This window comes from Chrysochloris asiatica, unplaced genomic scaffold (assembly GCF_000296735.1).
Source record: "Chrysochloris asiatica unplaced genomic scaffold, ChrAsi1.0 scaffold00030, whole genome shotgun sequence".
In the NCBI taxonomy this organism is placed as follows: Eukaryota; Metazoa; Chordata; class Mammalia; order Afrosoricida; family Chrysochloridae; genus Chrysochloris; species Chrysochloris asiatica.
Genome location: NW_006408548.1, coordinates 3,282,149 through 3,306,174, shown reverse-complemented (window position 1 = coordinate 3,306,174; position 24,026 = coordinate 3,282,149). Strand labels below are relative to the sequence as shown.

The window sequence follows — 24,026 nt, the reverse complement described above, 5'->3', positions numbered from 1 at the left end:
CTAGGGAACATTTAGTGGTTCCGTGAATTCTGCCGGAGTCTCTGGTTTTCTCTGCTGGGCCTGTCGTTTCTCATACAACATAATGAAAAAGTCAGCTAGAAACATAATACATGCCAAGAATCCAAACACCTGAAGAAAAAAAGAGAAACATCATTTGAAGAATTTTGGAATATAACCTCACATTTTCTACTTGGCTGTGAAAGTATTTTATGCAAGCTAGGCAATTAATCACTCTTATCTTATACACACTACTCTTACTTTAGTGGTACAATTTTGTTTTAAATCACAAAAAAATGGAGGGGGGAAAGATAGTAAGTACTGTTAGTCAAAATCTATAAAATACAAAAGTTCTTGCCTTATGTGAGTGTGTTTATGTGTTGGGGGCCAATATATGAATCTAAATGTTAACAGCTGAAAAACGAAATTCTATAAAATGATACTAAACATAGGATTATTGGCAGTGGTTAGACTGCCATATAACTATAATCAGAGAAATATATATGAATAGGCAGCTGAGCCCAGGCAGAAGTGAAAACATTATTAATACCAAAACAAATTCTATTTTGAAGACACTACTACATTAAATTACTTTAAAAAATATTTTCTAGCTAAAGTCACACTGTAATGACCCAGCAACATGACGACACTACCTATTTCCTCTTCCTTAAAACACTTCCTCATTGTACTCTTCCAACATATGATTAAACATTCTGAGAATTCTGTCAAGAGATAAAAGGCACACTTCAAATCTACCTTCTCCGCTAGCAAACCACTTAAGGAAATGGGGCCAGAAAATGCTCTCTAAAAAAAGAAAACCGATCTAAATTATGGCTAAAGTCTCCCAATTTTAACACTCAATTTTTAACAGTCTGCTGTTACAGTCTTCTGATTCTTCCTCTCCTCAATCCCACTACCCTAAAGATATGCATTCTTTATTTCAGTATAAAGCAAACTGTGCTCCAAATTCATTAATTTACCTGATGTCCCCAACATATCCAACCTAAATTTTTATCATTGCTATGATCCCAAACTCAAACTTCTTTCTCTCCACTGGAGTCTTTATTTTGACCAGTCAGCATCTATGCCTTTATTTGCAAGTCAAACTTCTGAAATGTTTCAAATGCAGATGAGCTATCACCTTGTCTGTTAGGTCACCTCTGACTACCCTGGTGAATTCCAGTTCAAGCAGAGCCCTGTATGCCCTATAATCCACAGAAGTGATCTACTAGCTCTTTTACTCACCTACAATTTTTTAAATTATTTTTTAAAACATGACGGATTCCCTTGCCCATTTAAATCTATAAAACTTTTCATAAATAGTTGTAAATGTAAATTTCTAGTACATTACACGCTCCTTAAACGACTGTTGTTGTTGCTAAGTGTGTCAAGTCTGATCCAACTCATAGAGATCCCACATAGAGCTTCCAAGTAGAGGCTGGTGGGTTTGAACTACCAACCTTGCGGTTGCGATTAGCAGTCCAGTGCTTATTCTACAGTGCAACACCAAGTCTCCCCTTTGTTAAGTACCATCAAGTTGGTTCTGACCCACAGCAACCCTGTACAGGGTTTCCAAGGAATGGCTGGTGAGCTTGAATCGCTGACCTTGAGGATCAAACTGACTTTGCAATCCAGCACATTAATGCACAGTGCCACACTAGTCACTCTTAAATATATCCATTGAAATCTATATCTACTGTAATAATCTAACACCTCACTTACTTAAAAGACATAAATAAGATTTCTGAAAAGTCAGATCAATTATACTAATCACCAAATCATACTCCTCTGCAGCAAAAGTATATAAGCTGAAATTAATCATGGTGGTGGTGGTGATGCATATGAGCCGTGGAGTTGGTTCTGACTCACAGTGATACAGTATATCTTTACAAGATCAGAAAGCCTCATCTTTCTCCAGAAGAACAGCTGTTTAGTTTCAAACTGCTGACATTGCAATTAGCAGCCCAATTTGTAACTCACGACACTACCAGAGCGCCTGAAATTAATCATAAGGCCCTGACAAAACTTTATTCAGAAATTTTTCAATTGGCTTATGTATTTATGCATAAATATTATTTATTGATAGAATGAGCAAAGTTCAGTATTCATTTTATTTCTGTTCTGCTTTTACATGTGTAAGTTCTAAGAAACCCGGGGCACATAAAAAGGTAGGTAAGAAATCATCATAAGCATGCTATGCAATGTCCTGAATTCCTTTTGAGTTGTTCTATCACAAAAAAATAATTTTAATGATTTTTCAACTACAATTCAATTAATTACAACTTTAATTTTGCTAAGAACAAAGTATTAATAAGAAATCAAGTGATTTGCAAGAAGATTGGCTATCCAGTCATGAGTCAGTCACATTTACAACAGTGGTACCAATTCAGGGCCACAATCCCTACCTAAGATTTGCAATGCTGAAATCCAAAAAATGATAAAAACAAACTATTCAAGACTCACTTGGCTCAAAATTTACACTAGACAATTTACAGTCTTCACCTGTTTTACTATAATATTCATGTTTTGCGTCAGTATTAATTTGTTAGATGAGAGTATTGCCGTAGGCCCTCTGAAGGTGTTATACAATATAGTATATATGCAAACTACTGACTAAAATCCAGAATATCCTGAATTTGAAAAAGCACCTGGACCCAAGGATTTCAGATAAGAACTGTAGCTCCTATTTTGAACTGTTCCTTTGTGGCATCTGACAGTTTGGGCTATTTGTTTTTGTTTTTTACATCTTATGACAAAGCATAAAAGTAAGATTTGAGACAAGCAAAAAACACATTTTTTTCTTTTTGTAGATGTGACTGCAAAAGGGAAGATGGATAGGAGCTGGATAGACTCTTCCACCAGAGATGCATTCTTAGACATGGCAGATTTGAGAACGATTGTATATGGATGTTAAAAAGTTAGAAACTGGTTTTCTTAAACTCTACCTGTTGTGTTGTTGAGCTGATTCCAAGTCAAAGTGACCCTGTGACAGAGTAGATGTGCCCCACAGTTTCCTAGATTGTAATCTTTACAGGAAGATCACCCGATGTTTTCACCCACAGAGTGGCGAGTGGGTTTGAACCACTGCCCTTTCCAGTTGCACCATCAGGATTCCTTTATCCTTGCCCAGTACTCCTTGGGAAGTCTTGAAGCACCCTTAAAGACATGCTTAGCCCATTGGAGACTGTGGTCTATTTAACATACCAAACCCACTGCCATCCAGTTGCTTCCTACTCATACCGTCCATGTATGAAGGAGCAGAACGGTGCCACAGGGCTTCCAAGGCTGCTATTGGATCACAAGGTCGGTTTGAAGTGCAGGGTGGACATTCCAAACTCACCAGCTACTCCTCGGAAACCCTATACAGGGTCACTATGAGTGAGAGCCGACTCGATGGCACCAACAATAACAACAACAAAGCTTTATGGAAGCGGACTGCCTCATCTTTCTCTTTCAGAGCTGCTGGTGGGCTTGAACCATCAACTTTTCAGTTAGTAGCACAATGCTTAACCCACTGTACCACCAGGGCCCCTTCATTTAACATATTCCACTACAATTTGTTTATCTAACTTTTTTATTAGGCTGTAAACTGTGTATTCTCTATAGCTAGAATAGCACCAGGCATGTACGTTTTTCTGCTGAAAAGTAGAATACAATATAATAAAGTCAGTTTTACTACATAACAATATATTCATATATGGAGTAAACGGATTTTTATAAAGAAAACTCTGTCAGATTCTAAAGACAGGGTCTAGATTTTGAAGGCTATCATATTTATTCATACTTATTTACTTGTGTGGCACTGTAGGATGAATACTGGACTGCTAACCGAAAGGTTGTTGTCATTAAGTGCTGTCAAGTCGATTCCAACCCATAGCGACCCTATATAAGGTTTCCGAAGAGCAGTTGGTGAGCCTGAACCACCGACCTTGCAGTTCAAATGGCTTTACAGTCTGGTGCATTAACCCACAGCGCCACACCAGGACAAGCAGTTCAAACTCACCAGCCACAAAAGTCAAAAGCACACTGAAGAAAACATGAGGGGACTCCAAAAGTTCACAGAAAATTCCACTATCTTCTAATCCTATTTCTATACAACTTTTTAAAAGCTACTTTGTACCTTAAAATGCTTCCCCACTGTCTTACTTGTCAAGCCTTTTCCAAATTGCTGTATTTCTAGGGAAATGGAAGTAAACAAAGGTTAAAAAGTACAAGATACTTACAATTGCAGCAATTTCAGCTGATGTCTTATCATGTGTGGCAGCAAAAATAATGGATGCCAACAAAAACACAATTCCTGCTCCCAAAGTAATATAAAAGTCCTATGGATACATACAAAACACAATAAAGAATACAGTATGGATAGACTGATTAAAACAAGTAATTAAACTGTCTACTTTTTTGAAAATCAGTGATTTTTTTTTTTTCTCTCAATGAAATGCAAACATATGATACTGCAACTTTAAACTTTCAATAAACCATTGGTATGTGCTCTGTAAAGAAAAACTACCCAAACTCTGGACTGGGCATATTCAGAAAGCACAGCACAAGATAATCTTTTACCAAAAACAGTCCTCCAAACGGCTGTGGGTGTGCATATGCGTACATGCATGTGTGTGTATATACAGTAGGCTAGTAACCCTTTTCTTCTGTTAAATGCTGTTGAGTCGGTTCCAACTCATAGCAACTCTGTATAGGGTTTCCAATAAATAGGTGGTGAGTTTTTTTGAGCAGTCGTGATGAGCAGTCCAGAGCTTATCCTACAGTGACACATCAGGACTCTTTTTTTCTTTAGAAATAGTATCAAAGCCAAAAGATTTATTAAAATTCTATCTTTTAATGAATCTTTCCTAGCAAAAGAAAAAACTGTTATTCCCTGTAACGTATTTGATACCAGAATAGCGTCTTTGAAGAGAACTTCAGTGCACTGAAAGCAATTTGGAAGAGAAATCAAAAAAACCAACCATCATTAAATAAAATTACTCCAACAGTATGTTTTTATAAACACCTTCAACCTTTCCCTGTGGGTAATCTAAAACGAGCTTGTATGATGAGCTTATCTACTACATAAAAGCTTCCACATCACATTATAAGGCAGCTTACAACAAAGAAGTACCTCTGGGTTTCAAAGTGCTCTCTCACAAATCACCTCAGAAGGTTCTTACATACCAACTGAAAATAGTGCTTGTCATACAAATTTGATTCAGGTGGAATAACTGGTAAGGCAATAACCACTCCAAAGGGTTCGAACTGTGATCCTTTTTGAAAGGTTTTTTGAAATGTAACCTTCACTAAACCTACTATTAAAAAAAGTATCTGACAAAGAATTCCTATACTGTCAATTGTTCACATCTGTAAAAAATTTTAACTTCCGCTTTATTTCTAAAAGAGATGTTTTTCTGCAATAGGTTCTCCATTATTTTCCTATTCTTTTTTATGTTATTCCAAATTTGCCTCCTAGAAATAAAAAACCCTACCCACATTTGAAGTACATTCAAGGAGATACTTAAACAAGATATAACTTTATGCCCCATTAATGATGGTTATTGTTAGTAGAATCTGATCCATGATAACCAGGAACAGAAAATAGGTCTTAGGCTATTGTTCTTACCTAAACCCCATCACCATTAAACATTAAAAATATTACCTCCAAAACAGAAAATCTTTTCTGCATGAAGTAATATTTAAAATGGAATTATATTAATATACAGACAGTAAAAGTGATTTTCAAATGATGGAAGCAATGAAATATGAAAACTTTATGATGGTAAGGGGAAATATACACATTCTGACAACAACTTTTAAATTTAAAAACATCACCCAGGAATAGAAATAAATGACTTAAAGTAAAATATTTACAATTGTTTTAGGGTGAAAGGACTGAACAATATATTTTTCTTTTTTCAATTGGTATTCAATACAAAGTAACTTTTTAAATGTTCACGTTTGATGTAATACATGTTTTACATTTGTTAAATGTAGGCCATTGCACTAGATATTATTACAACATTGTTTGTAGACAAAAATATCAATGTTCTTAAACACTACACAATATAGTTTATAAAGTAAAGATGAAACACTTCTAAAATTACTTTTATGGGTAATGATATTACTCACTTGCTGTTGAGAGATTAGGAAAAAAAAACAGCTTGCATCTTTAATGTTTAAAATACAAATTTACACACTCAAACCTCAAATTAATCTGCTTAGACACTAGAGATCTCATCCCTTGTCTAAATCTATTGCAGACACATGTAAAAAGGGAGAATTTTCAAAGATTACAAGCAGAACTAACAATACGTGTCTTGTTATATATTTTTTCTTATTATGTATTTCAGAAAATAAGCAGGTTTTGTTGTTGTTGTTGTTGTTAGATTTCTGTGGTAATGCTATTTGCTATGGCAGCATCTTTAGTGTTAAGGGCAATTATTTTAATCAGTTTCTGCCCAGGCCACATGGTAGAATGCAGAGTATAAGCCTTCCCTGGATTCAAATCTCAAGTTTATTTTGACTTCAGTGATGTAATTTTAGACAAGTTACTTAACCCCCTGTGGTGCAGTGAATTATCTAGTGTGTCTTCTAGCCAAAGTCTGTAATTCTTATCAAACAATGCTTCTGTCCTGCTGGCTTCTGGCTAAGAGAAGGTGGAAGAAGATATTAATAAGATGACAGAATTCAGCCAGGCATGCTAACAGAGTTCATTATAATTGTTAAAAACTTGAAACTCTAGCTTGGGTTTAAGATGAGCCATCTCAGAAGCAAGAGGAAGAGCTTACTACCATCAAAGAAGAGTGGAGCTCCTGAGTGCAGCATGTCATTTGGACCCTGAGATCCTTGCACACTGAATCAGGGACAGAAAGCTGTCATACCAGAGGAGTGGCAGAGGAGCAGCAGCAACAGAACCAAGAACCAGAGCATGAGACAGAGCAGACTCCCCAGCGCATGGAACAAGTAAAGCTGGAGGACTGGGCAGGAAGCTTGCTTATGGGGTAGGGTGCCTCCAGGCACTTAACTGGGAGAATTAGGTTTGCTGCCCCATGGAACTACAGCCAAGTGTCTTCAGGCTGAGGCTTATGGTAGCATGTGTCCTATGAGCATTCACTAGCAGCTGACTGGAGCAATCCTGAATTATAACCTATTAAAATTCCCTAACAAACCCCATAACTGTGACTATTGTTCTTGAGTTCTGTATAGTCAATGCAATGGATTACTGAACCCAGAGGAGGAGAGAATGTTCTAAGGAAGAATGGCTGGTGCTTCATATTTTTTATGTCACCTTAAGCCTAAATTTCCTCAGTAGAAAAAAGGGAGCAGTGCCTTAAAAAAAAAAAACACCTTAAAAAGAGGTGGTTCTAGTCATGTGCAGTGGAGTCGGTTCCAACTCGCAGCAACCCTGCATAGGATTTCTGAGGCTGTAAATCTTTACAGGAGCAGAAAGACTCAATCTTTCTCCTACAGAACAGCTGGTAGTTTCTAACAGCTCACCTTAAGAGTTAGCAGCACTACGCTACCAGAGCTCCTTCATAAGGTATGACGATTCTAAATCAGTTTGTAAAAGGCCTCGTATACAATATGGATTCACCACAGGTATTACCAGCTATCATATTGGAAGCTATATACTGGCCATACCTGTGTATATGTATTCATCAAATGCTTGATTCAGACTCTGCTCATTTTTCAAAGTTAGCTGTTTTTAATCTGTTGACATCAATTATTCTTTTCATTTTTTTAACTCAAGAAAAAAAAAATTTTTTTAACTATAGATTTTCACAGCAGAAAATTCAAGTAAAAAAGGTATACAATAAAAAGTAAATATCTTAGGTGTACAGTCAGTACAAGACCTAGTGCTAGCTTCTCATTCTTTAAAAACAACAGAATCTTACTGCTTTGTTTTTAGTGTTACCACTTTCTTGAAAAGTTACAATTTTACCTGTCCCTCAAGATGCGAGTACTTTCATGTCAACCTTGACACGTACTCATTCTGCATAAACTATTAGTGACAACCCAAATGCTATTGAAATAAATAGCTCAATTCTTATCCTTACATTCTTACTTTTGTGAATTATCTGTCATCCCTCAAATACAAATATACTGTGATAAAAAGACTAGGTCTTTTTAGAAAGTTTAGCATCTCTAAATTTTGTGAAAATAGGGCTCCCAGGTACCCTTGTATTGTAAGGAAAAATTCTGAAAAATGAATTCAATAAATACCATGTCAACTCATGTCTACATTTTTTATAATAAAATCAAAATATATAGAATTATAAGCGGTTTTGTTTTAAAAACCCCAGAAATGCCTCACGTGAGTTCATTATCTCTATCTCGCATAGATGCCGAGCATATAAGCAGTGCACAATGAATAAATGCAAGACTAACTGGGGACTCTATGAAGTAGAAGAAGTCATAAAAGTGAGAAAAACCTCAGTTTAAAACATTCTCGTGGAGGCTGACTGAAGCACCACTCTCCGTTAAGGTGTTGGCAGAGCTGTGGCTCTCACTTTCCTCTCTCTCCCATCCATTTGTAGGGAAAACAGCTTCAAGGTAGGCAGGTGGAGCAATGGATGATACCTTTCCATACCGCTGAGTTTTGAAAGTACTACTACTATGAACAATAAAACGACAAAAGAACACTGGGGTTTCTTTTTTTAACAACTTACCGATGATTTTACTTTATCAGGATCGACTCTGTCATAAACTGAAGTGCAATACACAATCACTATCAGAAGACTCAGAAGAAAGGCACTGCAGCTTACAAATTCAAAAAAGTAAAGTCCTCCACACATAGTACATTGTGAAACAACTTCTTCACAGATGAAGGCCAGCAGAGACAGTAACTACAAAAGAAATGGAACATTTTATTGTTTTTCAGAGAAATCTACAGCATATAGAAAGTATCATTTGCTCACCCAAATATTTATCATGTGAAGCTCATGGCCATCGAGATTACTGAATGGCCCCCCACCCCTATCCAAACAGAACTTAAGTCAGGTTACCATACAGGTACACAAATCATTAAATACAGCATGCTAGAAACAATGCAACTGAAATGTTCCTAAAAGTGAGGAAGGGGAGACTGTCTTGCTAACTGTGGACACATCTATCAGGAAATGCCAGTCGCTAGAGAAGGGCATCTTGTTTGGAGGAAGGTCAATGAAAATGAGGACAACCATCAGTGAGGTGGACTGACAACAACAGCGTCAACATGAGCTCAAACCTATCAAAGGTCCTGGAGAGAGGGCAAAACTGGGTCATGTTTGCTTCTGTGTATACATAAAACTGTCAGGAGCAGAACCAGCTCAATGACAACAAAAATGCTAGTACAAACCAAGTACGGTTTATCAAAGTACGTAGGTTTTATGATAGCATGTAAAGCCTAAATTTGCATTTCAGCCACTCTGAAGTGCACAATTCAGTGGCACTGTGTTCACAATGTTGTGTAACAATCACCATTTCTTCCCATAACCTTTTTATCACCCCAAACACAATCTCTGTACCTATTAAATAATAATTCCCTCTTCCTGTCTACCCCCCACAACCCAAGATGGATGTATTTCGTGATGGTTCTTGTTATCTGCTGCCATGAAGTCCCATGAAGTCAATTCTGACTCATGGCAACATTTATGTACAACAGAACAAAATATTGGCCAGTACTGTATCGGCTTCACAATCGCCAGCATGTTCAAGTCCATCTTACTGAGGGTCTCCTTTGTCCTTGTGGACCTATATTTTCACCCCAAAAATGTCCTCCTGGTGACTGATCCCTCCTCATCGACAGTGTGTCTAAAGCATGCAAATCAACAATGTCCTGCTGTGACCCATAGTTTTCGCTGGCTAATACTTGGATATTGCCTTTCTTCATAACAGAAAGTAGGGCTTTGTTCCTCGTCTCTCATTCTGGAAGCTCTGTTAGAACCATCAATGGCATAACTTCTAACATTGTAGCAACACATAAGCCAAGGCAGTACCACAAACTGAATTTTACTACAGTAAATTTAAAGACTTTTATTCAACAACAACCTTGACAAAAGGAGTGAAAAGGTAAATCACAAACTAGAAGAAATTCACTGCAACAAAGAGCTCCTACACAGAATATATAAAGAATTCCTATGAATGAGTAGGACAAAGACAAGTAACCCAGACAAACAAACTGAGCAAGAGGCTTATCAGACATTTCACAAAACATCCAAATGGAGAAAAAGCATATGAAAAGACTCTCGCTCTCATTAACAAACAAAATGCTAATAAAACCCATTGGAATGACAAAAATTTTCAAAGCTGAAAAAACCAAGTGTTCAAGAAGATACATGGAATAAGAAATTGTTAGAAGTTTAAATTGGTACAGTCACTTGGAAAAGTTAATTTGGTATTATAAACCAAATCTGAATCACTGCATGTATCCTTTCTTAACTGGTAATATCTCTCCAAGGTATATCTATCCATGAGGAAGTTATGCAATATGTACAAAAATGATTGTAACAGTATTTTTTCTTAAAGATCCATACTGAAAACAACTCAAACATTAGGTTATATAGAGCTGATTCTGACTTACAGTGACAACTTATAGTGACCCTATATACAACAGAGCCCTGGTGTGGTGCTGTAGGATAAGCACTTGACTGCAAGGTCAGTTGAAACCACAAGGTCAGCAGTTCAAACCCACCAGCGGTTCCTCAGAAATGTTATACAGGTTTGCTGTGAGTCGGAACAGACTCGACGGCACTTAACACCATGTACAACAGAATGAAATGTTGCCTGGTGCTGTGCCATCCTCAATCATTGCTGTGTTTAAGCCCACTGTTACAGTGACTGTGTCAATACAGCTTGCTGACGGTCTTCCTCTTTTTCTCTGACCATCTATTTTACAAAGTATGATTTCCTTCTCCAAGGACTGGTTCCTTCAGATAACATGTCCAAAGTATGTGAAATGAAATGAAGTCTCATCATCCTCCTTTCTAAGGAGTATCCTGACTGTTCTTCCAAGATAGGTTTGTATATTCTTCTGGCAGTTCATGTATATTCAACATTGTTCACCAATACTGTAATTTAAAGGCATCAATTATCCTTTGGTCTTCCTTATTCATTGTCTAGCTTTTGCACGCACATAAGATGATTAAAAATACCTTGGTTGCTTGGATCAGGCTCACCTTAGTGCTCAAAGTAACATCTTTGCTTTTTAATACTTTAAAGAGGTCTTTTGTAGCAGACAAGCCCAATACAATAAGTCATTTAACTTCTTGACTGCTGCTTGTATGGGTCCAAGCAAAATGAAACCTTTGGCAACTTCAATCTTTTTTCTGTTTATCATAATATTGCTTACTGATCAAGTTGTGGGGGACTTTTTGTTTGTTTTTATGTTGAAGGCTGTAGTCTTTGATCTTCACAGTAGTACTTCAAGCCCTTTTCAGCAAAAGCAAGGTTGTGTCATCTGAATATCACAGGTTAGTGAGTGTTCCTCCATTCCTGATGCCACACTCTTCTTGAATTACCTGCTTAGTATGCAGATTGAATAAGTATGGTGAAAGGATATAACCATAAAAGCACAACTTTCTTCATTTTAAATCACTCAGTATCCCCTTGTTCTGTTAAAGTGACTGATTCTTAGACTATATATACAGGTTCTGCAGAAGCACAATTAAGTGTTCTAGAATTTCCATTCTTTGCAATGTTTTCCATAATTTGGAATGTTCCACACAGTTGAATGCCTTTGCATAGTCAATAAAACACACGTAAACATCTTTCTGGTATTTTTGTTTTTAGCCGAGATCCATCTGATGTCAGCAGTGGTATCTCTCATCCCATGTCTTCTTCTGAATCCAACTTGAATTTCTGGCAGTTTCCTGTCAATATACTGCTACAACCGTTCTTTTAATTTCTTCAGTAAAATTTTACTTATATGTGATATTAATGTTATTGTTTGATAATTTCTGCATTATGTTGGATAATTTCTTTGGAATTGACACAAATATGGATCTCTTCCAATCAGTTATCCAGGTAGCTTAATTTCTTGGCATACATGAATGAACACCTGCAGCTTTGCATTCGTTTATTAAAACATCTGTTGGAATCTTGTCAGTTCCTAGAGCCTTGTTGTTTTGTTTTGTTTGCCAATGCCTTCAGAGTCTTGAACTTCTTCCTTCCATATTATCTCTTCTTGATTACATGCTACCTCTTTTCTGGAATGGTTGAACCAATTCTTTTTGATACAGTGACTCTGTCTATTCTTTCCATCTTCTTCTGATGCTTCCTGCATCATTTAATATTTTGCATATACCTTCATTATTGCAACTCAAAACTGGAATTTTTTCTTCAGTTCTTTCAGCTTGAGAAAAGCTAAGTGTGCTCTTTCCTTTTCTAATTTCAGGTCTTTGCACATATCATTGTATTATTTTATCTTCTCAAGCCACCCTTTTGAATTCTGTAACTCTTCATCATTTCTTCTGTTCACTTTAGCTACCTGTCTTAGTCTGGGTTATCCAGAAAAGCAAAACTTCAATATCACATTACTCTATGTTCAAGAGCAAGCAGATATATTGTGCTATCTTCATGTAATGGAATATTATTCAAATGTCAATTTCACTTAGCACTATGGATGAATCTCATAAATTTAGTATAATACAACTAAAATTGAGTAGGAAAAGGAATTGTTTCCATGAAAACAATACTCAATGCTTTGGAAGGAGTGAAGGCTTTGTATTACTTAATTATATGTTTAATTATAAAAAGTATTAGCCCAAACTGGTTTTGAAACACTGACTATAGTTGTGGCTGTGTTGTGAGCAGTAGGCGCCAGTCATTAAGCTTTGCATAGTGAATGGAGACACTGACTAACACATTCAAAGCAGGTGAGTTTGAACTATCCTTCTACTGCTGTTCAATGTTGTATTAACCTACCAGTACCTCACAACAGAGAAAAGTCACAGTTTTTTCCTTTTTTAAAGAGGCATGGGTTTTAAGAGAATAAATTCTTTTTTAAATGTGGCGCATGTGAGGATCTTGCAAGATAGCTAAGAGGAGATATTAGGAGGTTACTGGGTGTATGGATTTGGAGCTCAGAGGAGAGGTCTGGGTTGAGAAGTCACCCGGAATGAGGAAAGTCAGTTTTCATAGAACTCTGAGGAACCCCAAGATCTAAGAAATATGCAGAATGGGAGACACCAGCAAAGGACAATAATGAGCAGCAGTTCATAGGCTAGTAGACCAAGATGAACGTCTACAAAGAGAATAAACAGTGCTAAGGCGCTCTGGTAGTATAGTGGTTACGAATAGGGCTGCTAACCTCAGGGTCAGCAGTTCGAAACTACCAGCTCTTCCATGGAAGAAAGATTAGTCTTTCTGCTCCCATAAAGATTTATAGCCTAGGAAACCCTGTACAGGGTCTCTATGAGTCCGAACCGACTCCACAGCACATAATAACAATAAGAAGTGCTACTTAGAGATCAAGTAAGAACACTGTTATTGTTGTTGTTAAGTGCCGTCAAGTCGATTCCGACCCTGTATAGGGTAGCGAGCTTGAACCACCAACCTTGCAGTTCAAACAGCTTTGCAGTCTGGCCCATTAACCCACAGCACCTCACCAGGACTCCAAGAACAACAATGACACACTTATATTAGACTGAACTATAAGAAGGGTGTAAGGACCTCTGGTAGCATAGTGGTTACGAGTCAGGCTGCCAACTTCAAGGTCGGCAGTTCAAAACTGCCAGCTGTTCCACGGGAGATATATGAGGCTTTCTGCTCCTGTAAAGATTTACAGCCTCGCTATGAGTTGGAGCCGACTCCATGGCACACCACCACCATAAGAAGGGCATAACACTGTGGGTTAATGCGCTGACTGCAAAGTCATTTGAAACACAAGGCTGGCAGTTCAAGTTCACCAGCTGCTCCTCAGGAACCCTATACTGGGTCACTATGGGTTGGAACCGACTCGATGGCACTTAACAACAGCAACAACCTAAGAAGGGTTTTGGTGACAACAGCAAGACAATTTCATCACAGTCAGGAAAGCTAGATTACAGAACTGTATATGGAGAGGTGAGGGGAAGACGAGACAGCCTAGTTAAAAGCTATGACTGAAAGAATGGCCAAATAACAGGGGTAGTGCATGAGGCTAAAGGGGAGTTTTAAGATGGGAGAGAACTGAGCATGCTGATACTGACACAAAAGCCAGTAAGATGGACGATTCTAAAGATAAAGACAATATTAAAAATGAACTCTAAAGGTAGGATTTAGGGCTTCGGTTTGGGTTACTAACTCTTCTCTGGAAGGAAAAGGAGAGAAGAGCGATGGCACATGGGCAGTCTGTGAGTTGTGTGGAAGCTGAGGGAGTTTCCTTCTAAGCATTAAACCATCAGAATGACTGATGACCCAAGTCAAAGTCTAAAGGGAAATGGCAATCTCAAAAGCTAAACTGTATGATTCTATTTATATACTCTTCTTGAAATAACAAACATTAGAGAGATGGGGAACAAATGAATATATGCTATGGAAGAGGGAAAAGGTGGGACTAAAGAGGGTTGGCACAAGAAAGCCCTATGGTGATTCTGTATGTTGACTGTGGGTGCAATTACACAAAGCAACACTTGATAGGACCGCACAGAACTACACACACAAACACATGCCATAGGATCTCCCTATATGTTTTGGGGGCAACTTACTGTGAACTTCTAATTGTTGGTGGGGGGGGGGGAAGTATCATTTAAATTGCTATTTGTATCTCTAATGGAATCTTCCTAACCTCCTACTGGCAATATAAAACTCATCTATCCCCACAACTGCAAACAACCTACAGGATGCAAATACAACTTATCACTATGATTTCCTTACAGTAGTGAAACATAGGATAGTTCAGCATAACCCAAACAACTTCCTTCAGACAGATGTTGGGGAAGGCGCTCCCAATCATTACACCACAGGATATACAGCGACACACCAAGACAAACTCCGGAAGGTCATTGTGTAAAAGGTCCTTTCTTAGCCTTCCATAAATACAATTACAGGATGAGTTTTTACATGACAGCTGCAAAATAAAGTATTTAATGTCTAATATTTTGCTTGCTTTATTCTTGCTGCTATGTTAAATCTTATTCGAATTCTAAGACTTTCTCTGAGAAATCTACAACATGTACTTCAGGTATATAAAAGTCAATGAATTATAAGAAGCAATCAACCTAAGACTATAACTGGAGTTTAGAAATAGTTGATCTTGAACTATTTTTATTATAATAGTTTGCCAGGAACATTTATTTGTGAAGGCTACATGACAATAAAATATTGATGAAATAGAATAGAGAGGACTGTTTGTCTAGTTCAGAAGCAATCAGTCTCAAATGACAGGTCCTGCTCCAAACTTACCTAGCAGTAGACATTTCTATTGAGTCTCAGAGAGGTATGAATCAACAGTGCCAAATGCTTGGAGATGTGGGCTAAAGCGCCAGACCACAAAGTTACTTTGAACTGCAAAGTCAACTGTTTAAGCTCACCAGCTGCTCTTCAGAAACCCTATACAGGGTCTCTATGGGTCGGAATAGACTCAACGGCACTTAACAACAGCAATCCCTGTCACTGGAATCCTGGTGTAGTGCTGCAGGTTAGTTAGCTGACTGGTAAGTCAGTGGTTCAAACTCACCAGTTGTTTCCTGGACAGGATCGCTGTGGATCAGAACTAACTCGACAGCACTTAACAACAACAATTCCCTGTCATTAGGGATCTTGGTAGCACAATATGTAAAATATGAATGTAAAAGTGGCTCCATGGGAGAAAGACCTAGTGATCTACTCCTAAAATGCTTACAGGCCTAGAAGACACGATGGAGCACTTTGACTCTGTCACGCTGAGTCTCTATGAGCTGAAAATCAAATGAATGACACACAATAACAACACTACCCATCAAATGAGGCGTTGGTGGTTCATTAGAAGAATTCTCACCTTCCATGCTGGAGGATCATGGCTTAATTCCTCAGGTGCAACCACCTGTCAGTGGTGGATTGCATGTTGCTAAACTTCTGAACAAGTTTCAGTGGAACTTCCAAAACTAAGGCAGACTAAGAAGGGCCTAGCGATCTACCTCTGAAGACAATGAAAATGCTATGAGTCACAACGATCGAATCTCATCATGAAAATGGCACAGGGCTGGGCAGCATTTGTTCTGCTGTCCATGCAGTCACCATAAATCAGGAACCGACTTGATGGCAGCTAACAAATAACATTACCAGTCAAAGGGCAGAAATAACACTACAAGCTCCATCCCGTATGAAAATCTGCCTTGCCTTTCCACCTTTAATGCTACTTGTTATGTTATGTGCTGTCGAGTCGGTTCCAAGTCATATCAACCACCCTGTATAGTTTCCTGAGGCTATAAATATTTGTGGGAGCAGAACGCCTCATCTTTCTCCCACAGAGTGGATGGTGAGTTCGAACCACCGACCTTGTGGTTCGCAGTCAGTATTTTGAGTTTTATGTACACACTTTATATCTGTAGGAACATGTAATGATGGGGCAGCAAAATCAATGCATAAGAAACAGTAAGAAAATAACACATTTAATGCCACATAATTGAATACATACGAGTATAATGAATATTATACTAGTTCAGAAAATCTTCTAACAATGCTCAGCTCTATCTGGGCTAAGAATAATTGGAGTAGAATGAGTCGAAAAGAAGGATTCAAACTAAGGCAGAGAGACACATAAGATCTGAATAGGCAGAAAGCATTCCAGGTGGGAGATTAAAAAAAAAATAACAGATCCATGAAGGCAGAATGTGCATGTTAAGTCCAAGGGATAATACAGCAACTGGTCTAACTAGATGGGGAGTGATGAGAAAAATGGTTAAAGAGTCTGGGTGTGATCACTGATGATTATACAAGGAAGTATAGACTTCTAGATGAAATAGGTGTAGCACTATAGGATAAGCACTGGACCACAAGGTCAATTTGAACCACAAGGTGGCAATTCAAACCCACTAACACCTTCTCGGAAACCCTATACAGGGTCACTGTAAGTCAGAACCGAGTCAGTGACACTTAAACAAGAAATATCAAATACCAAAGTGGTCAAAGACAGGAATAAAGAAAGGTCACTGAATTACGTAAGGAGTTAATAGTGAACATAACCCTAAAAAGGCTCAATTGTTTTCTGGTAAAGAGTCATCATACTAAATATTGCTGACTGAAAACTAAGCTAAATCCCTAACTGCATGTCCAATATAGCTCCTTCTAATGACACGACTGGGGAGCATCGGTTCTTCTTCTGTCTACCTTGTTCATTGCCCAGCTTTCACATGCATATGAGGAGACTGAAAATGCCTGGGGGTCTGCTTTTGGGGGTCAGCCAGTGGAGACTCTGTTGATGATGGTGGTCCGGCCTAGGGCCAGTCGCTGGGCTGGCACCAGATCAGGCAGCATTTTTTTCTGTTTTGCATTGGGTCACTGTGAGTTGGGGGCTGACTGGACAGCATGGGCACCACCACCAACAATAAAAGCAGAGATTTAATTGTGAGGTTCGCCCAGGATCGGGTAGTGTTTCGTTCTGTTGTGCATGGGGTCGCTGTGAGTCAGTGCCAATTTCATGGTGCTATGGGTCGGAACCGACTCGATGGCACTTAACAACAACAACAACAACAACAACAACAACAACAACTGAGCCATATTTTTTCCCATGTGCAAAATAAATGTAACTGTATGATAGTACCTACCTTCATGCACTGTTGTGAAGATTAAATATGATTTTTAAAAATTTAGTTGTACCTATGGAGTCCTGGTGTGGCGCTGTGGGTTAATGCACCAGACTGCAAAGTTGTTTGAACTACAAGGTCGGTGGTTCAAGCTCACCAGCTGCTGCTCCTCGGAAACCCTATACAGGGTCGCTATGGGTCGGAATTGACTCGACGGCACTTAACAACAACGACGACATAAAATATTACCTAGATATAATTAGGGAAATTATTAAGCTTTTAGAGTTGGGAGGGTCCATTTAGAGTCTGCTCCCACTCAGCAGCACTTAACAACAACCCTCATTTTGACAGATGATGAAATTAAGCTTCTGACAAAGTAAATCCCAAATTAGTCAGGCACAGACAAGAGCCCAGGTCTGACTCCAACTCAGTGTTGCTACCATAAAACACTGTCAGTTAATTTCATTTTATGACTGTATACTTGTGTAGGCTTTTCCTGTAAAATTGGGTTCTTGTTTCAACCATCATTTTGTGTAATTCCCTTCCTTTTTGCTGGTAAGTCAAACATTAAATTTTCTAGAGACAACACAGTGGTCAGTCTTAGTGACTAAAAGATGGTTATAGGCACAGCTCTAGTGATTAAAACACTGAAATAATGACTACACTGTATCTCTCCATTTCAGACTCATCAGCTTTTCTTTCTTAAAATTAATAGTCATTATTTCATATGCTAGACAAACACCGGACTGTGAATCACAAGGTCTGTAGTTCAAGTCCACCAGCCACTCTGTGGGAAAAAGATGAGGCTCCTGTGAAGATGTAAAGCCTTGAAAACCTTATATGTGTCGACTAGACGGCACTTTAACAACATGAGTCAAAATGATGGGGCTTTCTGCCGCCGTAAAGATTTGTGGCCTCAGAAACCCTGTGCAGGGTCGCTATGAGTCGGAACCAACTCCACGGTACTTAACAATAACAACTGTTTATCAACTGTCTTTAACAGTCTATTACTATAAAGCCTTTTCATAAAAGGAACTTTTTAAATGTTTGCCATTCATTAGAAAGTTCCACCTACAAAATGGAGTACTGGTGTGGTGCTGTAGGATAAGAAATGGACTGCTAACCACAAAGTTCAAACACATCAGCTGCTCCTCAGAAACTCTATAAAGGGTCACTATAAACTGGAACCAGCATGATGACACTTAGTAACAACATCTTGCTGTTAAGTGCAGCCGAGTCAGTTCCGACCCATAGTGGCACTATATAGAGTTTCCAAGAAGCAGCTGGTGAGCTTAAGCCGCCAACATTGCAGTTCAAACTGACTAGGTAATGCAGGACATTAACCCACAGTGCCACACTAGGACTCTACCACCTACAAAATAACAAAACCAAAAGGCTGGCGGTTCAAACTCCACAGAAGACCTGCTCCCACAAAACTTACATAGAACTCTATGAGGCAGTTCTCTGACACATGATTGTTACAAGTCAAAATCAGGTCAATAGCACCAAATAACCCACAAAATTATATAAATTTATGAACAGCACCAACCACCCACAAAATTATATAAATTTATGAATTAATAAATTTTGTATTAAAAACTTTATAAAGTTATATATAAGGTTCAAGTAAAACAATCTTTGTTGCCTTAAGCAAACATTTGCTCTCACAAATGTTCAATGACAAACTAGTGACATTACAGATCTTCCATGGTTAAAAACAGTTTCAAATTAATACACAATAATTTTCAAATTTAAACAATGTAAAGAGCCCCAATATAAATGAGATAAATAACATCTCAGCTACTTGTTTCTTGGCACTTAACAGAGTAATACTATTTATAATTTAATAAATTGCAATCACTGGTGAATACTAAAACAAGCTACTTGCCCAAAGAATGATTATAATCACAGTACTGTGCAGGACATTTAACTGGTACCATAAATACAATGTGGAGTTTGTTGCAGAGAGAATATTGCACACATTTAGTAAACTGGTGGGTACCAGCTTACTAGAAAGTAATTAGATTGCAACATATCAATTCTTTTCTTAAAACAAACTCCCTCAGAAACAAAACAAAACTCACAGAAGGGTGTAATGGCAACTCTAAGGCTAAAATACACTGATAAAACTGTAAAAATTTAGGATACCAGGACACTTTACATTGAATTCTCAGGTGAATCTTATTTCTTCATCAGGTCCAGATGGGTGAATTTGTTGTTGTTGTTGTTAAGTGCCATCGAGTCGGTTCCGACCCATAGCGACCCTGTACAGGGTTTCCGAGGGTGTAAATCCTTACGGGAGTAGAAAGCCTCATCTTTCTCCCGCAGAGCGGCTGGTAGTTTCGAACGACTGATCTTAAGGTTCGCAGCCCGATTTGTAACCACTTCAACGACACCCTAAATCCACTACTTGCCATTTCAACTCATAGCAAGCCCATGTGTGCTGAGTAGAACCGCACTCCACAGCAAGCTGTGACCTTTTGGGAGAGCTTTGGTAGCGCAATGAGTTAAGCACTGGGTTGCTAACTGAAACCTTCTGGAAGCAGATCACCAGGACCCTCTGGGTGGGTCTGACCACCAACCTTTTGGTTAGTCAAGTGCTTAACCATTTGTACCACCATGGGACTTGGGTAATAGTGTGAGGATACTTACATTTTAGACAAGTCTTTGACAAAATTACAGTAAAATCTGAATAGTAAACACAGGCATGTAACCAACATCTAGAACTTATGCTATTTTATCTCTAACTCCCCCCCCTGTCCTGTTTGCCAGCTCAGCTGCCTACTCATTTGGTGTTCAGTTTTGTAACACCAGGCCCACAGAGCCTTTGATTTTTTTAAAAATCTTAACCCTTTTATGACCAAATTTATTTTCTTCTTTGAATTTTTTGTTGATTCCACGTGTTTTCAGTAATAGAAGGAAAAACCTTTCTTGAGGTACTACAGATTATGACATAATTGTGTGGGACACAAATGAGGGGGTTTCAAAAAGTATGTGGGAAAATTCCATTATCTTTTAATTCCATTTTTCCACAAACTTTCTGAAACCCCTCATGTGTCCTAAGTGGTAGGATTGCTGGGGTGAGGACCTTTTCTTCAGACTCACATCATTACATAAACAGGTTCCAGCCAGGTGGTAGTACATACTACAAGTGGCATATAGCAGCTTCCGCTGAGAGGCTGAAAGGTTGGTAGGCAATATATGTCCATGAATCATGAAAGGGTTACAGTCAAAAGAACCTCAGGTCCAATGTAGCAATGTAGGCTGAGCAATGGTCTGCTAACTGCAAGGTAAGTGGTTCAAGTCCACCAGCTGCTCTTCAGAAACCCTAGATTCGGTCACTACGAGTCAGAACAGACTCAAGGGCACTAAACAACAATGTAAGACTTTGCTAAGTATGTTGTTGTTGTTAAGTGCCATCAAGTAGATTATGACCCATAGCAACCCTGTATAGGGTTTCCGAGGCTGTGAATCTTTATGGGAGCAGAAAGCCTCATCTTTCTCCTGCAGAACAGCTGGTAGTTTCGAACTGCTGATCTTGAAGTTCACAGCCCGATTTGTAACCACTACGCTACCAGAGCTCCTTTTCCTAAGTATAAGATACCTGATTTTTAAGTTCTACAGCAGAATTCCTTTCTCTTTGGGGAGTTTTAAGAATCTGATAAGATTTATAGTCCCAGAAAAGCATGCCCAAACATATAAATGTACATAATTTTGAATAAAATTTGATGGGGTTTGCAATTTTTCTTGTTAAACTACCTCCTCTCCTGATTACAGTTGTTCTCTGAGCCCAGCAATTCTATTTAATATTAAAAAAATAAATCCTGCAGCATAAAATAACCTAAAGGTAAATGCTTGAAATAAGGCAAAGCCTGCTGCCCCAGGCTGGCTTAAGTTTTTATTAACTTCAGAACTTTCAGAGAAACTCCTTAAATATACTCTTATTTTGACGAAAAAAGGATAATATTAAAATAGACAACACAGAAACAAAAAGACATTAAAATGAAACATCACAATGAAAAACAATCTCTACTAAAGAAAGCATTGCAACATTACAAGGTCCTCATGAATAAATGGATTTCACGGGGAGACGTTTGTTTTTATTCTTTCCCTATTTCTCAACATGAACAATAAAAACAAACAGGAATAGTCCAACAACTCTTAAGACAAATTCATCTTTTTTTCTTCTCCTCATCCAACTTTATCCCAAAAAGTTCACTTCCAAAATTTCTGGTTATATTCTATTACATGGATATGGAATAGCTTACTAAATTACAGATTAGGAAATAAGAAGGCCTTGTTAATTGTACCAACTTTGCCTCTTCAGATCAAGAAGGAAAAGTTATGTCTAGTGAAAATAGGTGATGAAATGGGTAGCAAATACAGATGATAAGCAAAAATGCTTCAGGTGAATATGAATTCTTTTCTGTTCTAAAATGTTCTGCTGTTCATGCAGACACATTTTAGCTCTAATGGAGAGAAATATATCTGATATACTGTTAGTCACATTAGAGCCGAAAAGAGGATGAACAGTAGCTTAAGTCTTGAGTAAAGGGAACAGTGCAGTAAGGCATCCCAAAAGCCTGGTAGTAACCTAAAGGTGGCTGGTGTGGAGCTATCTAGAGAGAGGCAGAGACAAAGGGCCAGACCCTCTTGAGTTCCAAAGGTCACATTGATATTTGTTTCCAAGGGACTTCCCAATCATCCCCAAATGTGATCATTTTGGCAGCAAAAAGTAACATCCAGTTTTCTGAGTGCTATTTTCTCTAGTCAATAAAAGTAGGTCATCTGGCTTCTACGAATTTAAATTCTGGTCATCTGAGTTCTAAGCAATTAAATTCTTCCCAAGGAAATCAATGGGCTAGTTTTACTTGGGATCGTTCAGTTTGAAAAAAAAAAGACACAAACATTCCAGGCATTCTGATTTTTCCAAAATTGGTCCTCTAGCCGAAACTGAAACAGGACATAGAAACTCAATACAAATGACGACTGAATGATAATGTAAACTTCAATGACGTCTTGATAATTTCAACACTAGGTTCAATTACTTTAATTGCCTGAAGTAAAAATATATCCAGCGAAATAGAAAGAGAAACATATATTGTCCTAGTTTTGCTACCCACACACACGCACGCACGCAGAGTTGTTGCTCTTTTGACTTTCTACCTAGTACATACATATACTGCTCATTCAGAAGTAACTATTTTTCAGTTATAGAAAACGTTGGCGAGATAATTAGACCCACATCTCAATGCCGTGCGCGGTATCATCGAAGACTGTCCAAGTTAAACGGCTCCCATGGGTTCGAACCACGAAAACCTCAAAAACCGGAGAAAGATAAACAAAAAGCACTTCGTAGTCTAAACACAGGCACTTGGGGCAATAATACAGCTGCAAGAGGAGAGGATGAATTCAGAAAGAAGCTTAAGTGGCACACTGGTCTCCGACGCATTTCCTGAATCCGCCTAACACGCTCGTTGGCCCGGGTCGCCATTCGGGACCCAGAAGCAGGGAGATCCCGGGTAAGGGCGGCCCGGAGGGCGGGGGAGACCTCCTCACGCTCCCTCCCCAGAAAGAGAGTTAAGAAATAGAGGTGTGGAAACGGCCGCTTCCTGAACAACCTGGTTAAGAGACGCGGCTCAGCAGACTCCAAGACCCGAAGGCCAGCGGCCCGGGAGCCCGACAACGATCCGGGGCCCGGCCGGGTTCGCCCACTCACCAGCTGCAAGCCTTTGAGGGCAAGCCGGTGCCACTTGAGCCGGCCCGGGGAGAAGCAGGTGGTGAGACCGCTCCGGGCGCCCCTGGGATGTGGCTGGGCCTCCTCTGTGGTAGGGCTGTACACTGCTCCGTTCTCCATCGCCCAGGGTCCGGGAGCGCGTGGGCCGCAGCGGTGGCGTTGCGGACTTCGCCAACTCCGACAGAAGTCCGCGATAGTACAGCGCCGTCACTTCCGAGGTCCCACCCCCGCTTCCGGCAGGCCCCGCCCCTGCGCACTAGCCCCGCCCCCACCCCCTAGGCTCCGGGGTACATAGTCAAACTCCTGCCAGTTAGGTTGCTGCGTTCCTAATTTCACCTAAGATTTGGGTTGTCTCCATGGGCATTTAAACATTGATTTATTATTCACACCTCTTTAAATTCTCCATCTTCTAGCCATTATTCATTCATTCCTTCAATCCCTAGTTCTTGAGTGCCTGCAGTGTGCAAGGAACTGCTAAGTGCTGCTGTTAACCATGTTATCAATTAACAATACAAGGTCTCTGCTCTCAATGAGCTAACTTCCTAATAGTTGTTGTTGTTGAGTGCCATCGAGTCGGGTCCGACCCATAGCGACCCTGTACAGGGTTTCCGAGGGTGTAA

The 24,026-nt window shown here is 39.0% G+C and overlaps 1 protein-coding gene across 1 annotated transcript; it reads right to left on the bottom strand.

Annotated features, from left to right (window-relative positions):
- CMTM6 (CKLF-like MARVEL transmembrane domain containing 6) lies at nucleotides 1–23,526 on the bottom strand. Its single transcript, XM_006859172.1, has 4 exons — nucleotides 23,389–23,526; nucleotides 8,655–8,831; nucleotides 4,221–4,319; nucleotides 1–129 (listed from the first exon to the last, which is right to left on the bottom strand). The coding sequence occupies exons 1-4, from the start codon at nucleotides 23,524–23,526 to the stop codon at nucleotides 1–3; spliced, it is 543 nt and encodes a 180-aa protein (XP_006859234.1).
- Between the last annotated feature and the right edge of the window lie 500 nt (nucleotides 23,527–24,026).

What these genes read in the sequence shown, in the direction of transcription:
- CMTM6 (XM_006859172.1), bottom strand. Translation starts at nt 23,526, where the DNA reads ATGGAGAACGGAGCAGTGTACAGCCCTACCACAGAGGAGGCCCAGCCA. An exon ending in CTGATAAAGTAAAATCATCG is followed by an intron (nt 4,320 to 8,654) that starts GTAAGTTGTTAA and finishes ATGTATCCATAG; the next exon opens with GACTTTTATATTACTTTGGG. An exon ending in CAGCTGAAATTGCTGCAATT is followed by an intron (nt 130 to 4,220) that starts GTAAGTATCTTG and finishes TTTTTTCTTCAG; the next exon opens with GTGTTTGGATTCTTGGCATG.